This window comes from Bubalus kerabau, chromosome 13 (genome assembly GCF_029407905.1).
Source record: "Bubalus kerabau isolate K-KA32 ecotype Philippines breed swamp buffalo chromosome 13, PCC_UOA_SB_1v2, whole genome shotgun sequence".
NCBI classification, from domain to species: domain Eukaryota; kingdom Metazoa; phylum Chordata; class Mammalia; order Artiodactyla; family Bovidae; genus Bubalus; species Bubalus kerabau.
Genome location: NC_073636.1, coordinates 38,034,957 through 38,052,258, shown reverse-complemented (window position 1 = coordinate 38,052,258; position 17,302 = coordinate 38,034,957). Strand labels below are relative to the sequence as shown.

Genomic DNA, 17,302 nt, shown 5'->3' with positions numbered 1-17,302 from the left:
CTTTATCGAGCTCATCTTTGCATGAAATGTTCCTTTGGTATCTCTTATTTTCTTGAAGAGATCCCTAGTCTTTCCCATTCTGTTGTTTTCCTCCATTTCTTTGCATTGATCGCTGAAGAAGGCTTTCTTATCGCTTCTTGCTATTCTTTGGAACTCTGCATTCAGATGTTTATATCTTTCCTTTTCTCCTTTGCTTTTCGCTTCTCTTCTTTTCACAGCTATACTCACAGAAAACTAGTCAATCTAATCACACTAGGACCACAGCCTTGTCTTACTGTTGTTATCATTATGTAAATGCCAGTGGGTCTTCAGAATAAGGCAACTTTAGAGCCTCTACAAGGAAATGACAATCTACTATTCTTGCCTGGAGAATCCCATGGACCCAGTAGCCTGGCAGGCTACAGTTCATGGGGTCGCAAGAGTCAGACACGACTCTACAGTCCATGGCGTCGCAAGAATCAGACGCGACTTAGCGACTAGGAGAGAGAGAGATAAAGAGAGAGAGAGAGAGATAAAGAGAGAGAGAGAGATAAAGAGAGAGAGAGAGAGAGCACCAGAGCCCCTACAGTCCATAGGGTCGCAAAGAGTTGGACACGACTGAAGCAACTTAGCACACACAGAGGTCCTTTGGGACGTTTGTCCCCCTAACTCAACACCTTGAGACTTGCGGTGATCTTGGTTGGCCACCAGGTGGCGCCCCAGACCCCAGCTCAGAAAGCTCCTGAAAAGAAAGATTCTCGAGAGGGTACAGCTCGCTTAGAATGAAAACCAGCCAACTTTTGGAATTGATAGCTCGTTTAGAATGAAAACCAGCCAACTTTTGGAATTGATAGCTCATTTAGAATGAAAACCAGCCGACTTTTGGAATTGATTCCTTATTTAGGATGAAAACCAGCCAACTTTTGGAACTGATAGCCAGGATGAGCAAAATGTTTCCCCAAGTCTGAAAGGTAGATTTTGGCTTCTACTGTGAGTCCTGAGTGCCTCTCTAGGGGTTCGTCAGCAAGAATTCCTTCTGCTCCTCTAGGGGAGTCCAGAGGTCCCTGGGATGTCTAGATGCACCCAGGATGGGACTGGACCTGCCTGGCTCTGAGCACTTAGGACCCATAGGAATGGATGCAATGGAGCCAAGCTGGGTTAAGGGAGTGGAAAAGGCGGCTCCTTTGCTCAGGGTCTCTGTGTGGCTGCAATGCCTCCCACTGGCTCTGGGCTTAGTTTCTGGATTTTCAGAGTGTTGTTGTGAGACCTGTGAGGTGTCGGGGTTCACAGACACCAGTCAGGTTCTGTCTTTGAGGTGCCAGGCTGCACTCGCTCGCCTTGGGGATCAGTCAGAGGCTGGCACACCCCACCTGGCCCTGCTGGCCCTCTCTGGGGTGAGTGGGGGGGTGGGGCTTTGCCTGGGGCGTGTCCTCTGCCTTGGGGTGGAGCTCAGTCCATGTGAGCTGCAGGCTGGACAGGCCAGGGGTTCATGGCTGAGGACCCCTACCTCTCCACTGAAGACAGATGGGAGTTGGTGGTTAAACTCCCAGCCTCCTCCCCTCAGGGAGGGCAATGCGGAGGGGGTGTCCCCACAGTCCCCTAAGCCCCAGCTCACCTACACACCCTCTGTTGGTCCGCCCTCCCACTATCTTCCTTTCTCTTCCCTCACTGGCTTCCCGGGTTGCCTCCTAAATAAATTTCTTGCACCCAGATCCTTGCCTCAGGTTTGCTTTTAAGAAATTCAAACAAAAAGAGCTGGAGAATTAGGTACTTTGGGGCTTCCCTGGTGGTTCAGATGGTGAAAGAATCTGCCTGCAATGGAGGAGACCCGGGTTCAATCCCTGGGTCAGGAAGATCCCCTGGGGAAGGGAATGGCTACCCACTCCAGTATTCTTGCCTGGAGAATCCCATGGACAGAGGAGACTGGTGGACTACAGCCCAATAGGGTTGCAAAGAGTTGAACACAGCTGATCGACTAACACTCAAATGCTTTCAGAGCACAAATTACAAGAGAGAAAAAGAAGCCGATGGAGAAAAAGATCCCAATGGATCCCTGAATGCCGTGAACTAATTGCAACACTTCATTTTTGCAGTAAGTAGTTTTAAGAATCCCTTGTTAAAAAAAACCCAGTTACTGTGGGCATAAAGAAAATTTAAAAACTCTTTGGAAAACCTCACTGTGAGTGAGGAATCCAGGTTTGAAATTTTCCGTTGCCTCCACTCTGTCCTGTGAATAGGAAACTGCCCCTCCCCTCATTCAGATAGCACCCGACATGTGAGCCTGCCTTATTAAATATTAATTGGGTGCTATATTTTCCCCTGAGCTCATAGCAGCCTCTGACGTTTTGATGTCAGGTTTTTGGAGTCTCACCAAACACAGAGCGCTGAAACCCGAGGGGCAAAGCCTCCCTAGTTATATTTCAGAACGCTCTGGATGTATTCTTCTATGAAATTCAGCACCCAACTCAGGCAGACCTTAGCAGACAGCGCTGAAGGAGGTTAATGATGGATTTGTATAGGTTTCTCTTGCTTTATTTAGGTCCCTGGAAATTCAAGTGTCAGCACAAAGTATGTTTATGGTTCCATTAAATCACCAGGAAAAAAAAAAAACCACATAGAGATGGTTGTAAAAAAAAGAAAAACAAGGTTGGGTGACTCAGCCTGAATAAATTAAGAAGCAAATTTGATGCAAAACTTGGAATGAATGAGGAGCCACTTCCTTCTCTAGCTTATCCCCTCATTCGTTTTCTCTCTCCCTTTCTTTTTTGGCAGGGGGAAGGTGTTGCTTTCTAAGTTTCTAGTAACCTGCCACCCTCGGTTTCTAAAGACCCCATAAAGGGGAATTTGTTAAACATCTTTCCTGTAGAACTTAATAAAAAGATTCTTCTAGGTAGAGTATTTTCCCTTAAAAATGAGATGCTTGGTACAAACAAAACAAGCCACCAAAAGCATTTTGAAGAGTTTGGAGTATGTTTGCAATAATTTGTGCTTTCCTCCTCATTTTCTACCATCTTTACCTGAGTCCTATTTATGTCTTATGGATACGTGGACAAAACTATACTTTGAAAATATAGGGAGCCCTCTTCCACTGTTGGTGGGAACATGAATTGGTGCAGTCATTATGGAAACAATACAGAAGCGCTTCAAAAAACTAAAACTAGAGTTGCCACAAGATTGAGCAATCCCACTCCTGGGCATATACCCGGCCAAAACTATAGCTTGAAAAGATGCAGGTGCCCCAATGTTCATAGAAGCATTATTCACAGTAGCCAAGACATGGAGACAAACCTAAAAGTCCACTGAAAGTTGACTGGATAAGAAGATGTGGTGTATCTATATATATACACACATGTACACATAGACTGGAATACTACTCAGCCATAAAAAAGAATGAAATAGTGCCTTTTGCAGCAACATGATGGACCTAGAGGTTATCATGCTAAATTAAACAAGTCAGAAAGAGAAAGGTAAGTGTAACATGGGATCACTTATATGTGAAATAGAAAATACGATAGAAATTAACTTATTTATGAAATAGACATTTATGAAATAGACACAGGTTTGCAGACGTAGAGAACAGACTTGTGGTTACTCAGGGGGAGGATGTTGGGAGGGAGAAGGACTGGGAGTTTGGGATTAGCAGATGAAACTGTTATATATACAATGGATGAACAACAAGGTCCTGCTGTATAGCACAGGGAACTATATTCAGTGTCTTGTAATAAACCATAATGGAAAAGAATATAAAAAAGAATATATTTATGTGTGTATATATGTTTATGGGCTTCCCTGGTAGCTCAGCTGGTAAAGGACCCACCTGCAATGCAGGAGACCCTGGTGGGATTCCTGGGTTGGGAAGATCCCTTGGAGAATGGATAGTCTACCCACTTTAGTATTCTTGCCTGGAAAATCCCCATGGAGAGAGGAGCCTGGTGGGCTACAGTCCATGGGGTTGCAAAGAATTGGACACGACTGAGCAACTAAGCGCTCATGCATGTGTATGCACACACACACACACACACACATACGTATAACCAAATCAATTTGCTATACATCAGAAATGGACACAACATTGTAAATCAACTATACTTTGATAAATTTTTTTTTAAAAAGATATTAAGGATACTGATACACAAAGAGTACAGACAGGACAATTCCATTCATATAAAGTTCAAAAACTGGGAATAACCCATGTTTGCTGTTAGAAGTCAGAGTCATGAGTGTTCTTGTGTGTATGGGCAGCAACTGAGGGGTACACAAGGAAGGCTTTGGGGTGCTGATAATGTTTTGATTCTTGATGGTTAAGTGTGTGTGGTTGGCTTGTGAAACTTCATTGACTTGTGGGCTTGTAATCTGTGCACCTTAACATTTTTTAAGTTTTCTGATATTGCCATACAGGTTAAGTTAGAAAAATTTTTTTTTCACCCTTGCTAAATTGTACCAATCCCTGCCCTCTTGCCCCACTGGGAGTTTTTGCCGGGCCCTGGCTGGGACGGAGACTGGGTGTGATGCCTCCTGGGGATGTTTGGCAGGGACGGGACAGCCTACCTGCGACCTTGGAGCCATAGGCCACGCCGACCCCGCAGATGTTATTGTTGGCAGCCGCAGAGACCTCCCCGGCACATCTCGTCCCGTGGCTGTGGAGAGAAGTGAAGATGGGTCAGACAGAGGGTCAGATGACTTGGGGAAGGTTTCTTAAATTCTGTCAGTTGAAGCAGTTTGATTCTTTTGAGTGGTTCTGTTAGCCTGGAGCCAGTCCAGGCCACCGCATCTTCCGTCTGTGTCTCTCCTCTCACCCCTTCCACCTCCCAGTTGCCCTTGGCTTGTTTCTACCGTGAAGAGTCTTCTCAGGACATTTCAACCTTGAAAGGTGATCTCTACTTTAAAATCTGAAGTGCCTTCCTGCAGAAGGCAGTCATAGGCTTGCTGCGAAAAGGAAACACGAGATGGACAGGTTGGTGCTAGTTGAAGTAGCTGACTTTGTTTTTTTTTTTGAACAGCTAGAATTGTGGGCTAGGCTTTATTTTCAAGGCTGGTTGTGGCCACCAGGCAGTGAATGCTGCCTGTCAGCTGTGGGACAAAGCTTATTTACCTTTGTTGGATTCTAGCCTCTTTAAAGCTTCCTTGGTGGTTCAGATGGTAAAGAATCTGCCTGCAATGCAGGAGACCTGAGTTCAATCTCTGGGTTGGGAAGATCCCCTGGAGAAGGGAACTGCTACCCACCCCAGTATTCTTGGGCTTCCCTGGTGGCTCAGACGGTAAAGAATCCGTTTTCAATGCAGGAGACTGGGGGTTCGATCCCTGAGTTGGGAAGAACCCTTGGAGGAGGGCATGGCAACCCACCCCAGTATTCTTGACTGGAGAATCTCTTTGGAAAAAGGAGCCTGGCGGGCTACAGTCCATAGGGTCGCAAAAAGTCGGACACAGCTGAGCGACTGAGCACACACAGCTCCTTTAAGATATATGCTACAGACCCCCACCTTCCTCTGGGAACCAAAAAAGCACACACTGGCAACATTTCACATTCAATTTGAAGGGTTCCACAGAAAATTTGAGGCTGACCAGATTAAGAACCCTGGACGGTCATTAGATCCATCTTTCTGAAGTTTGCTGGCCTGGAGCTTACAATTCTGAGCAAGGGCTTCTTAGGGCTCAAGTTCTAGACACTGTCTTATGTCCAAAGGCAGAACAGACTTCGTTGTGAGGGAGTGAGTTCACCATCACCGAAGGCATGCAAGTTGTTTGCTCATGTTAGTGCAGGGGTCCAGGGGGCACTGGGCGCTACATAGTTCTGCAATAGACACCGTAATTTCATTAAGCTTCTCCCTTCTGCTCCCTTTTCCTTTAGACCAAAGGGATCCAAACAGTTCTCCCTCCTGTGAGCACTTCTCCTTCCCTGAGCAAGGCCGCCTGGTGGCTGGCTTGGGCCCACGGGATGCAGTGGAGTATGCAGAGCAGCTTGGGCCACGGACAAGGCCACGGGGGGAGCTTGACCGGACAGCACCTCAGGGGAGGCCCCTGGAGGTCTTCTTCCTCCAGACCCAGCCAATCGCCCCTTTAGCAGCATATGGAGAGAGACAGGTGCCCCACCTACGTTAACAGCATGATAAGCAAGCAAGGAAGCGTTTGTTCTCTTTTAAGCCACTAGGTTAGAGGGCCTTTTGTTAAATGGCAACGGAACCAAGCGTAAGCTTGAAGTCAATCAGAATGTGCGTTTGGACTCTAAACAGCATCCCAGCTGTGGAGGAGCCTAGTGTTCATGTCCTTGCAAGCCACCAGCCCCAACCCTGCAAGGCCCTCCTTACACTCCAAGAAGCAGCCAAATTTGAAGTCTGCTGGAACAGCATCTGATTGGCCCGTGGAGGTGATGGCAGTGAGGGCTGCCTGCTTGCTATTTATACGGCGGGTGCAGGAGGGCACATGGGGAAGGGGCTTATTGGCTGCATAGCCCAGAAAGTCCTGATTTCTGCAGTGTAGACTGGTTAATACATTCTCCTGGGACATGCAAACCTACCACATCAGTCCATTAAAAGAAATCACATCTGAGGATTGAAATATACGTATTTTCTTTCTCTACATGAGCAAAAGCAAATTCTGCCTCCATGAAAGCTACACATCACAGGGACTCCGAATTCCCTTGGGAACAAGAATGACTGTGTTGGAGGAGACCTCACCATTGCTGCAGAGGGAGCCCAGCTCTGAGGGGTGAGAGGACGACCAGCCTCTTGCCATGGACTGAGCGTGACATGCTCACTGCCTCTGTGGCCTCACTGCCTCTACCCCTTGTGCGGGCAGGCACTGTTCTATTTCACAAATGTCCAAGTTGAGTCTCAGCGGACCTGGGCCAGGTCTGAGACTGAGGCTCAATGACACACTGAGTCTGAGACTGTATCCTCCACCACCCTCCCACCCAGGAGACAAACCTTGTCTGCCCTAAAACTGCTCACGGAAACCTGGAGGACAAAATCGTGCAAACTTCCTTGAGCAGACTAAAGACACTGAAGGCTTCCGTGTCTTTAATTTTGGCTTTTAAATGGGGAGATGCTGGTCATGGTTCCTCCACAGGAACATTTGGGAAGAAACATATTTGACTCTTTGCGACCCCATGGACTCCAGCCCGCTCCCCTCCTCTGTCCTTGGGATTCTCCAGACAAGACTACTGGAGTGGGTAGCCATTTCTTCCTCCAGGGGATCTTCTCAATTCAGGTATCAAATCTGCATCTCCTGCATCTCCTGCATTACTGGTAGATTCTTTACCTGCTGAACCACCGGGGAAGCCCCATGGATATACAGTCCATGGAATTCTCCAGACCAGAACACTGGAGTGGGTAGCCTTTCCCTTCTCCAAGGGATCTTCCCAACCCAGGGATCGAACCCAGGTCTCTCGCATTGCAGGTGGATTCTTTACCAGCTGAGCCACAAGGGAAGCCCAAGAATACTGGAGTGGGTAGCCTATCCCTTCTCTAGGGGATCTTTTTGACCCAGGAATTGAACCGGCGTCTCCTGCATTGCATGTGGATTCTTTACCAATTGAGCTATCAGGGAGATCATTGCTAAATTAGGCGATGCCAATTAATTATAAGTGGCAGTGGCTCCTGTTGGTGATACCAGGCCTCTTCACCAGGCCCCGGGCCTCTGTGGACTTCATTCCCACAGCCTTGGATGTCTTCCCCTCAGTCCTGTTTTCCTGATCATCTCAGGCAAATGTCCTTGCTCCCCTGAATGTTAGGAAAATCATTTTCCAATTCCATGTTCACCTGGCCCCTCGGCTTTCAAGAACATTCAGTAGCTCCATTTTGCCTCTAGAATAAAACATGATCTGTCAAAAATGGGAATAGCTGTTGGTGGGGGTGAGGGACACATATGGTGGCTTGTTTGGCCTCCTTCTGATAAAGATCATCGGGGGGCAAGTGACAGGAGTCAGGAGTATGTCATGTTGCCAGAGTAGTCCCGTTCTTCTGCTCCCCCATGTCCAGGCCCCTGGCAGTGTGGTCTTCTTGCTCCTCCATGAAGAGATGAAGCTCATTTCTCTCTTGAGTCTGGCCTGGTGACTTGTTTTGTCTAAAAGGATGTGGTGGAAGAGATGAGCCTGGCCGCCAAGAGGACCACAGCTGTTCTTTCTCCTGAAACTGCCCAGGTGCCATGTGGCAAGCCCAGGCTGCCCCATTGGATGATGAGAGACGGTAACCCTTCATGCCGGTCACTCCAGCTGATAGCCAGCCATCCCCCAGAAATGTGAGAGGTCAACCTAGGCTGGCCAGTCGCCAGCCCACCTGCCATCCAACTGTGGATGCACGGGCAGCCAGATCAACTGACCTGTCCAGCTGAGCTACAGATTTGTGAGCAATGTCGGTGCTTATTCATTTTGGGATTTGTTATGCAGCATTATTAGGCAATAGATAACTGATACGCTGGACAAGCAAGGCTGGAGGGATAACCAATTTAGCTCAGTTTATTATTTTAAAAACAGGAAATATTGAAAATGTACAGACAAATTCGGTGAATAACAGAATGAATCTCAGATGGCCAACACTCAAGTCTATCAAAGTCAAGGGCTTCTCATAACTTAGATTTTTTGTGAGTATACTATCGTTTGTTCATCATAACCCTATTAATAATAGACATGTGGGTGTCTTTTTTCTTCTGTTTGGAGAAGGAAATGGCAACCCACTCCTGTATTCTTGCCTGGAGAATCCCACGTACAGAACAGTCTGGCAGGCTACAGCCCATGGGGGTCACAAGAGTCAGACAAGACTTAGCTACTAAACCATCACCATTCTTTTGTTAAATACAAATGATTAACATTGTGTATACATGTACAGTTAATATTTACCATATTTGATTAATTATTTTTGTGAATGAGTTTAAAGGAAAATATAGATGTTATTTTCCCCCAAATTGTTCCATATATCTCTCTAAAAAATGATGATATCCTAAATAACCATATAACATAATTAACAAAATGGTAGTTGTTTATCTGGAAGAGCAGAAAGAGAGAGTCATTCACAGCAGAAACTTCTATTATAGACTGTTCATGTCTGCTGCCTTCATTTACATTTTATGTATCTTAAAAAAATTCTTCTGAATTATATAAATGGTTCTCTATTTATCCTCCGTGTTGCTGATTCAGTAGTCTGTCTTATTGCATCTGCTTTTTGATGCTTCAAAATTATTTTGGCTAATGTTTTGATTTTAAACAGAATGTGCTTATTTAATCAATAAAATATTTTCTTTTTTTTTTTTTTAAAGATGAGAAGGTCATTGCTGAGGTGCTAAGGATGAAAACTAAGGCCATAGTGGTGTGCAGAGAAAACAGGAAATTGATCCCGAGGACAGGGATGTTGTTCAGAGAACTTTAGCTTATAACGAGCACTTCTATTGTGGCTCTTTTAAGATACCTTCAATTTTCCAGGGAAGGTAAATGAGATCTCTTTTGATCATGTTACCCACTTGTATCCTATTGTGGTCCAGATGGTTTTAATTTTAAAGCATATGCCTTGAGGAAAATGAACCCTTGAGGGAACAAAGGACAGGTAAAGAATATTTACCTTATTTGTCATGGAGACACTGTTCACAGAAGAAAGTTAAAAAGCAGAGCAAATATGTGGTGAAGTTATGGTCCCCAGCCCAATTCCCACCTTCCTGAGCAAAGCAAAGTGTGTGGTTCTGAACATAACCCATTAGGGCATCCCAGACTTCACTGTGGCCAAAGGAGTCAGTAATTACAAGGGCACATCCCTCTGTCTTATACTGGTAGAGATTTTTTTTTTAAATCATGTTAGAAATTTTAATGTGAATTTAAGCATAGCAGACCTCTTTACGTCAAGTGAATTTTGATGCACAGCTATCATAGAAGTCGAAAGAATGTTGTCCAGGTTGTTGCAAAATTTTTTATAATGAAGTCCTTTCAGTTGAATGACTGACTAGAGGTCTCATATATATATATATATATTTTTTTTTTACTTTACAATATTGTATTGGTTTTGCCATACATCAACATGAATCCACCACAGGTGTACACGTGTTCCCCATCCTGAACCACCCCAACCCGCCACCTCCCTCCCTTACCATCCCTCTGGGTCATCCCAGTGCACCAGCTCCAAGCATCCTGTATCCTGCATCAAACCTGGACTGGCGATTCGTTTCTTATATGATATTATACATATTTCAGTGCCATTCTCCCAAATAATCCCACCCTCTCCCTCTCCCACAGAGTCCAAAAGACTGTTCTATACATCTGTGTCTCTTTTGCCGTCTCACATACAGGGTTATCGTTACCATCTTTCTAAATTCCATATATATGCGTTAGTATACTGTATTGGTGTTTTTCTTTCTGGCTTACTTCACTCTGGTAGAGATTTTTTAAAGAAAAAGTTTGGCCTTGCTGTGTGGCTTTTGGGATCTTAGTTCCCCAACCAGAGATTGAACACACACTCTTGGCAATGGAAGTGCCAAGTCCTAACCTCTGGACCTCCAGGGAATTCCCTAGTTTTTTTTTTTTTTTTAAAGAAATAACAAACCTCAAAAGCTCAGATGAGAGGATGGATATCTGAGGAAAAATGGTGGGAACATTCATTTATCCCTTTGGCATAAACTTTCCTCACTTTCTGTCTAGGTGGAGAACCTCTGATTTAGATCCTATAGAAATCCTCTCCATGAATTTCACAATTAGATTTTCTGGCGCCTAGAGGGTGCCTACCATTTGCCACACTCTGTATCAGGTCTGTATGCATACCCTTAGTACCTCATGCAAACCTTCAGGGTGGAGTTTAGTTGCATTTTACAGATAAGAAAAACTGATTCAATTCAGGGATCTCTTATTTCATACCAAGCAATTAATAATATACTACTGCATTTGTCCATTTTTTATTATTGTAGTGAGCCTAACTGTGGAGAAGACAATGGCAACCCACTCCAGTACTCTTGCCTGGAAAACCCCATGGACGGGGGAGCCTGGTGGGCTGCCGTCTGTGGGGTCGCACAGAGTCGGACACGACTGAAGTGACTTAGCAGCAGTAGCAGCATTTGTCCATTATAATCTACTGAATTTTTCTCTGTTAAGAATAATTAACACCTGGGGATCATAAAATCCCCCTTATATGGTAAAGTTTCCAAAGTAGAAATGATTATACCAATACATCTCTATTGCAATCCACATCACTCTCTCCATTACTCCTAAATCTGCCTTATGTCTGTTTCTTTTAGCTGAAGGGGAAAATTTAAATGATGAAAACTTGCATAATCCTGGTAGGGGAATAGAAAAAGAAAAACTTGGAACTTTGTGGTATTTCTCCAGTGACTCAGAAAGCGTGAAAGTATTAGTTGCTCAGTCGTGTCCGATTCTTTGCGACCATGGACTGTAGCCCACCAGGCTCCTCTGTCCATGGGATTTTCCAGGCAAGAATACTGGAGTGGGTTGCTGTTCCTTTTTCCAGGGAATCTTCCCGACCTAGGGAACGAACCTGGGTCTCCTGCATTGCAGGCAGATTCTTTACTGTCTGAGTCACCAGGGAAGCCCTAGTGGTATTTCTTCAGTGGCTCAGAAGAGCTCTCCACATTAAACTGTGTTGGATTTCACTGTGCTTTGGTTTGGATAGAGAGAGGGTTGATTACAAACAGCAAACTTTGAGCTAATATCAGTTTATGAGGTAGTCTCAATGCTCACATGAAAGAAAAACTTAGATTAGGTCTTTGAAGGCAATTTGGATTTTATTATCCAGGAGGTGATTTTAGAATTAGTCCATGAAGATGAAAGGGAAAGATGTTCATCTATTTCTAAACCATTAGATGTCACCAGGGTAAAGTATTGGTTTCTATCACTGTGCTAATAGCCAACCAGAGAGGACATTTTTCTCACATGTTCTTTTTTGGCCTGTCGCATTGGGTTATTCAAAATGAAATATGACTTTTAATTTAAAAAAGTTAATCACTGAAAATCTTTCTTATTTGAAGGTTTAACTAATGCTATCAATCAAATACATTCACCTAGAGATAGACGATCCTTCTCATCCATTTATCCTCCCTTCCCTTCATTTTGGTTGAATAATAAATGTCTTCTCTCTTCCTGAATTTATAGTAAACTTTTCATAACCAGGAATTGCATCAAATCCAGCATCTCTGACTCTTTAGGGTGTAATGGATAGAGCACGCTGCACTTGGTGATGCTCCCTAAATATTTCCGATGGTGGGGATGACATTTCAGTGGTGCACACCTGTCAAAGAAATGCTATGCAAGAGAGATTTTTATGGACAGCAGCATGGTAATAGACTTCAGATCTGCAATGCATCACCAAACACTGACCTAAAACCCAGCAGGGTTGGAAGATTATTGACAAAGCATGGGCTGCAAGCCTAGGGAGAAGTTGGCAGCTCTAAATGGACAGATGTCAAGGCCATTCAACATCTTGGCCCAGCTGAGAAGGTGTGCCACCCATCCATCAACCAGCCAATCAATATTTATGGAATGCCAGCAAGAAAAAAATGTGATGCTGGATCCTGACAAATCAGCTGTAGCTGGGCTGGGTATTATGGAGGCTTATTAAATGTGTGTTATTTCTGCCTTCTTGTGGTTCGGGTCATTGTTGCTACTGTGCTACTATTATTATTTTGCTTGGCCCAAGTCTGTATTTCTCTGACTGCAAGCAAGGAGGAAATTACACTCCTTTTCCAAATTCCTCAACTGTGTTTCAAATACATCCCTGGAGCGCGGATGCCACATGTGATTATCAAATGGTTCGCAGTAGAATAAATACACTTTCTCTGCTGAAAAAGAAAGAAACCAACAAAATAAAATTAAGCGCAGGGCAAGGGATTCTAATCCACATCTCCTCTAAAAGCTGTCCTGCACATGTATGAAGTTTGCCTTCAGAAAAGTCCTTGGCTGTAAATTCCCACTGGCTATCTGTTTTACATGTGGTAGTGTATATGTTTTAATGATACTCTCTCCATTCATCCCACCCTCTCCTTTACTTTCCATGGCGGTGAGGAGACCGTGATGGAGAGCGTGAGATTTCCTGGGCAGCTACTGCCTCCGAGTTCTGACCAGCCTCTGTGGCCAGAGGGTTTGGCTGGAGCTGCGGCAGCAGCAGCAAGCCCATGGCCGATCAGCACCTGTCAGCCCTTCATGGGCATTTTGATGCTGAAACTATCTTATCCAAGAGCCCGAGTCTGCAGAGCAAAGATAGGGTGTTGGGTTTTATGCCCATGCCCAGAAGACAGTGAGTGAGTGAGTGATAGTCGCTCAGTTGCTTCCGACTCTTTGCTACCCCATGGACTGTGGCCCGTCAGGCTCGTCTGTCCATGGGATTCTCTAGGCAAGAATACTGGAGTGGGTTGCCATTTCCTTCTCCAGGCCCAGAAGAGAATGCCAGCTGCACAGCTGACCAGAGGCTCATGCCTCCTGGACAGGAAACACTGCTCTGGCCAGAGACAAGGGCTCAAGGCTCTCAGAACCTCAGGCAGCAGCATGCCTGGAGGATCCTCTTCTGTGCCCACCCCACGCAACCACAAGAGCTCTTCTCTTCTCCTAGCAATCGTCCAAACCTTTCATGCCTGCCTCCTCCATGGAGCCTTCTCGGATTGCTGCCCTTTGCGCCAGTCTCTAACTCCCGGACCAGTTACCCAGCTACCGAACACATCTGTACCCCTTGCCTCTGCTTCTTTGCCTAATTTCTATTAATACCCTATTCACCCCAGAATACACTCACCCCTTCTCCAAAGTCTGCCTAGTACCTTCGTTTAGATCCAGGACCAAAAGCCACCTCTTCAAGGAGGCCTGTCCCCATTTCCCCAGGCAGAGATGACAAGAGTTTTGCATTTCTCCACACTCTCCTTTACTACAAGGCAGTGCTTGTAACCACCCCCCTCACTGGTGGCAAGTCCTGTCTCCACCACTCATCAATTGTGTGACCTTGCACACATGACTTAATCTTGCTGTGCTTCAGTTTCCAAAATGGGGGTTATAATGTCCACACTTATTTCAGGAGGTTAGCTTGAGAATTAGTGCACACAAAACACCAAGACATTGCCTTAAACACGTGTGGGTGTTAGTCATTCAGTCGTGTCTCACTCTATGCAGGCCCAAGGACTGTAGCCCACCAGGCTCCTCTGTCCATGGGATTCTCCAGACAAGAATACTGGAGTGGGTTGCCATGCCCTCTTCCAGGGGATCTTCCCAAACCAGGGATTGAACCCAGGTCTCCTGAATTTCAGGCAGATTCTTTACCATCTGAGCCACCAGGGAAGCCCAAGTAACTGCTTAACAGGCATTATGGTTCCTTGTATCGTTTCAACCTTGGGTATACTTAGCACTCAGTGATTCAGGCTTCTGTGGCCTCCTCACGGGACATTGCAGGCTCCTCAGAAGCTTATCCACCGAAACTAATAGCTTCATGAGCACCACACTAAAGCCCCAGTTCTCTTTATCTCTTTTTATGCCCTATGACTTAATTTTAAAACTCTATTACTATTTTTAATGTTTTTAATTTATTTGGCTGTGCTGAGTCTTAGTAGCAGCACGTGGGATCTGGTTCCCTCACCAGGGCGAACCCTGGGCCCCCTGCATTAGGAGTGCAGAGTCTTAGCCACTGGACCACCAGGGAAGTCCCTGGGCCCTTTGCCTTTATTTATTTATTTTTTAAATTTAATTTTATTTTTAAACTTTACATAACTGTATTAGTTTTGCCAAATATCAAAATGAATCCGCCATAGGTATACATGTGTTCCCCATCCTGAACCCTCCTCCCTCCTCCCTCCCCATTCCATCCCTCTGGGTCGTCCCAGTGCACCAGCCCCAAGCATCCAGTATCGTGCATCGAACCTGGACTGGCAACTTGTTTCATACATGATATTTTACATGTTTCAATGCCATTCTCCCAAATCTTCCCACCCTCTCCCTCTCTCACAGAGTCCATAAGACTGTTCTATACATCAGTGTCTCTTTTGCTGTCTCATACACAGGGTTATCTACTTCTTGCTATAGAAAACATCAGAATACACAAAACTAGAGTGAAATCTCTTGTAAATACCATCATCCAGCTTCTATGATTATTAACTCACGGCTAGTTTTATTTTCTCCAATCCCCCTTACTCTGTTTTCCTCTTCCCCAGGCCCCTAGCTATACTGAAGGAAATACTAGGCATAACATTTCTCCCAAGGGTGACTTTTTAATGAACTTATCCTATACTCCTGGGAAGGATGATATATTCTCCTTGTGCCAAGTAGGAAGCACCTCCAGGATTCCAGCACCCTACTGTTTGGACCACAGAACCTCCCAGTGCTATGGGCCTGAACTTTGACCTGCCTTCCTCCCACAATCACTTGCAATAGTAGTTTTTATTTATTTATTTTTAATTAATTTTTTTAAAACTGGTTTTGTAAACCAGTAAACAAAGACCATGATCTGATCTGTGGTGCCATCCAGGCTTTGTAATAACAAGCCATGATGGATGAGGATCTTTGAAAATCACTTGATAATTGAGAAAAATCTCATTTACCAGTCAGAGTAGCCACTGTGTCTTGAGTCATTGGCGCCTTAGGAGGCAAGGATCATCCTTGCCTGACTCATGATGACTGTGTCTGAGGCAATTGGACACTTGGGGATTTCACTGCTGGCAATGAAGAATTTCATTACCCTAAGAACTCATTAGTCCTGAAGGACTTTAGCCCATTTAAAATTGAACTTTCAAGAACAAGTTTGCAAATGAAATTATTTAAGATAGAGGACACCTCCACTTTGCTTTTGTTTTTGTTTAAAGAATATTCTTATAGCTCATTACATGGGAAGACGTACTTGTAGGGGGGTTGTGTTCAGGTTCAGAAAATGAGTGGAGGGGGAACCATTCTGTTGTTTATATTTTTGTGCTTGGATCAATCCATCAGAGATGAATTTAGTATCTCCTAGCTGTAGAGGGGGAGAAAGCAATGGCAACCCACTCTGGTATGCCTGGAAAGTCCCATGGATGGAGGAGCCTGGTAGGCTGCAGTCCACGGGGTCGCTAACAGTCAAACACGACTGAGAGACTTCATTTTCACTTTTCACTCTCATGCATTGGAGAAGGAAATGGCACGCCACTCCAGTGTTCTTGCCTGGAGAATCCCAGGGATGGGGAAGCCTGTTGGGCTGCCATCTATGGGGTTGCACAGAGTTGGATATTACTGAAGTGACTTAGCAGCAGCAGCAACAGCTGTAGAAGGGGAGGCAATTAGCTGGCACATGTAATGCTACTGCTCTTTTTTTTTTTTTTTAAACTTTTTATTTTATACTGGAGTATAGCCCATTAACCCCAGAGAAGGCAATGGCACCCCAGTCCAGTACTCTTGCCTGGAAAATCCCATGGACGGAAGAGCCTGGTGGGCTGCAGTCCATGGGGTCATGAAGAGTCAGACACGACTGAGCGACTTCACTTTCACTTTTCACTTTCATGCATTGGAGAAGGAAATGGGAACCCACTCCAGTGTTCTTGCCTGGAGAATCCCAGGGACGGGAGCCTGGCGGGCTGCCGTCTGTGGGGTCGCACAGAGTCGGACACGACTGATGTGATTTGGCAACAGCAGCAGCAGGGCCCATTAACAACGTTATGATAGTTTCAGGTGCACAGTAGAGTGAGTTAGCCACTTTCATACATGTATCCATTCTCCCTTAGACTCCCCTCCTGTCCAAGCTGCCACATAACATTGAGCAGAATTCCCTGTCCTATATAGCTACTGCCTTTTCTGACGGCTTGTGGACAGCTGGTGACTGACAGTGCAGAAACCAGGCCCACGCTCATGGTCCTTCTCAAAGCAAGGTTCCAGGCACCATTTATAATAATGTCTTGTCCATGGTTTAGTGACTTCGATTTGATGACTTCACATCCTTGTGTCTGAAAGTGGTTTATTAGCAAGGATCTAGGGTTGTAAGTCCCAGGGAGTAAGAGACACTACAAATCAAAAGTTCTGCAACCTTTTTAATATATCTTCCCTAGTAGTTCAGATGGTAAAGAATCTCCCTGCAATGTGGAGACCTGGTTTCAATTCCTGGGTCCCATTGATCCCTGGGTCAGGAAGATCCCTTGGAGAAGGGCATGGCTACTCACTCCAGTATTCTTGCCTAGAGAGTCCCATGGACTGAGGAGCCTGGTGGGCTATAGTCTACGGGGTCACTAAGAGTCAGACATGATTGAGTGACTAACACTTTCAAGCTCATACACTTTTACCAATCCTAAACACACACTTACAAATCCTGCATGATGACTTTAAACTGCAAGTAAGGAGATCAATCCTGGGTGTTCATTGGAAGGACTGATGCTAAAGCTGAAACTCCAGTACTTAGGCCACCTCATG

General features: G+C 45.1%; 1 protein-coding gene across 2 annotated transcripts in view; it reads right to left on the bottom strand.

Moving 5' to 3' along the window:
- PCSK2 (proprotein convertase subtilisin/kexin type 2) overlaps positions 1–17,302 on the bottom strand; it is a 241,550-nt gene that overhangs the window by 34,340 nt on the left and 189,908 nt on the right. For both annotated transcript variants that reach the window (XM_055544038.1, XM_055544039.1), the window contains one exon: positions 4,528–4,616. In XM_055544038.1, coding sequence (XP_055400013.1) covers positions 4,528–4,616 — 89 coding nt within the window. The remainder of the gene's footprint in view (positions 1–4,527; positions 4,617–17,302) is intronic.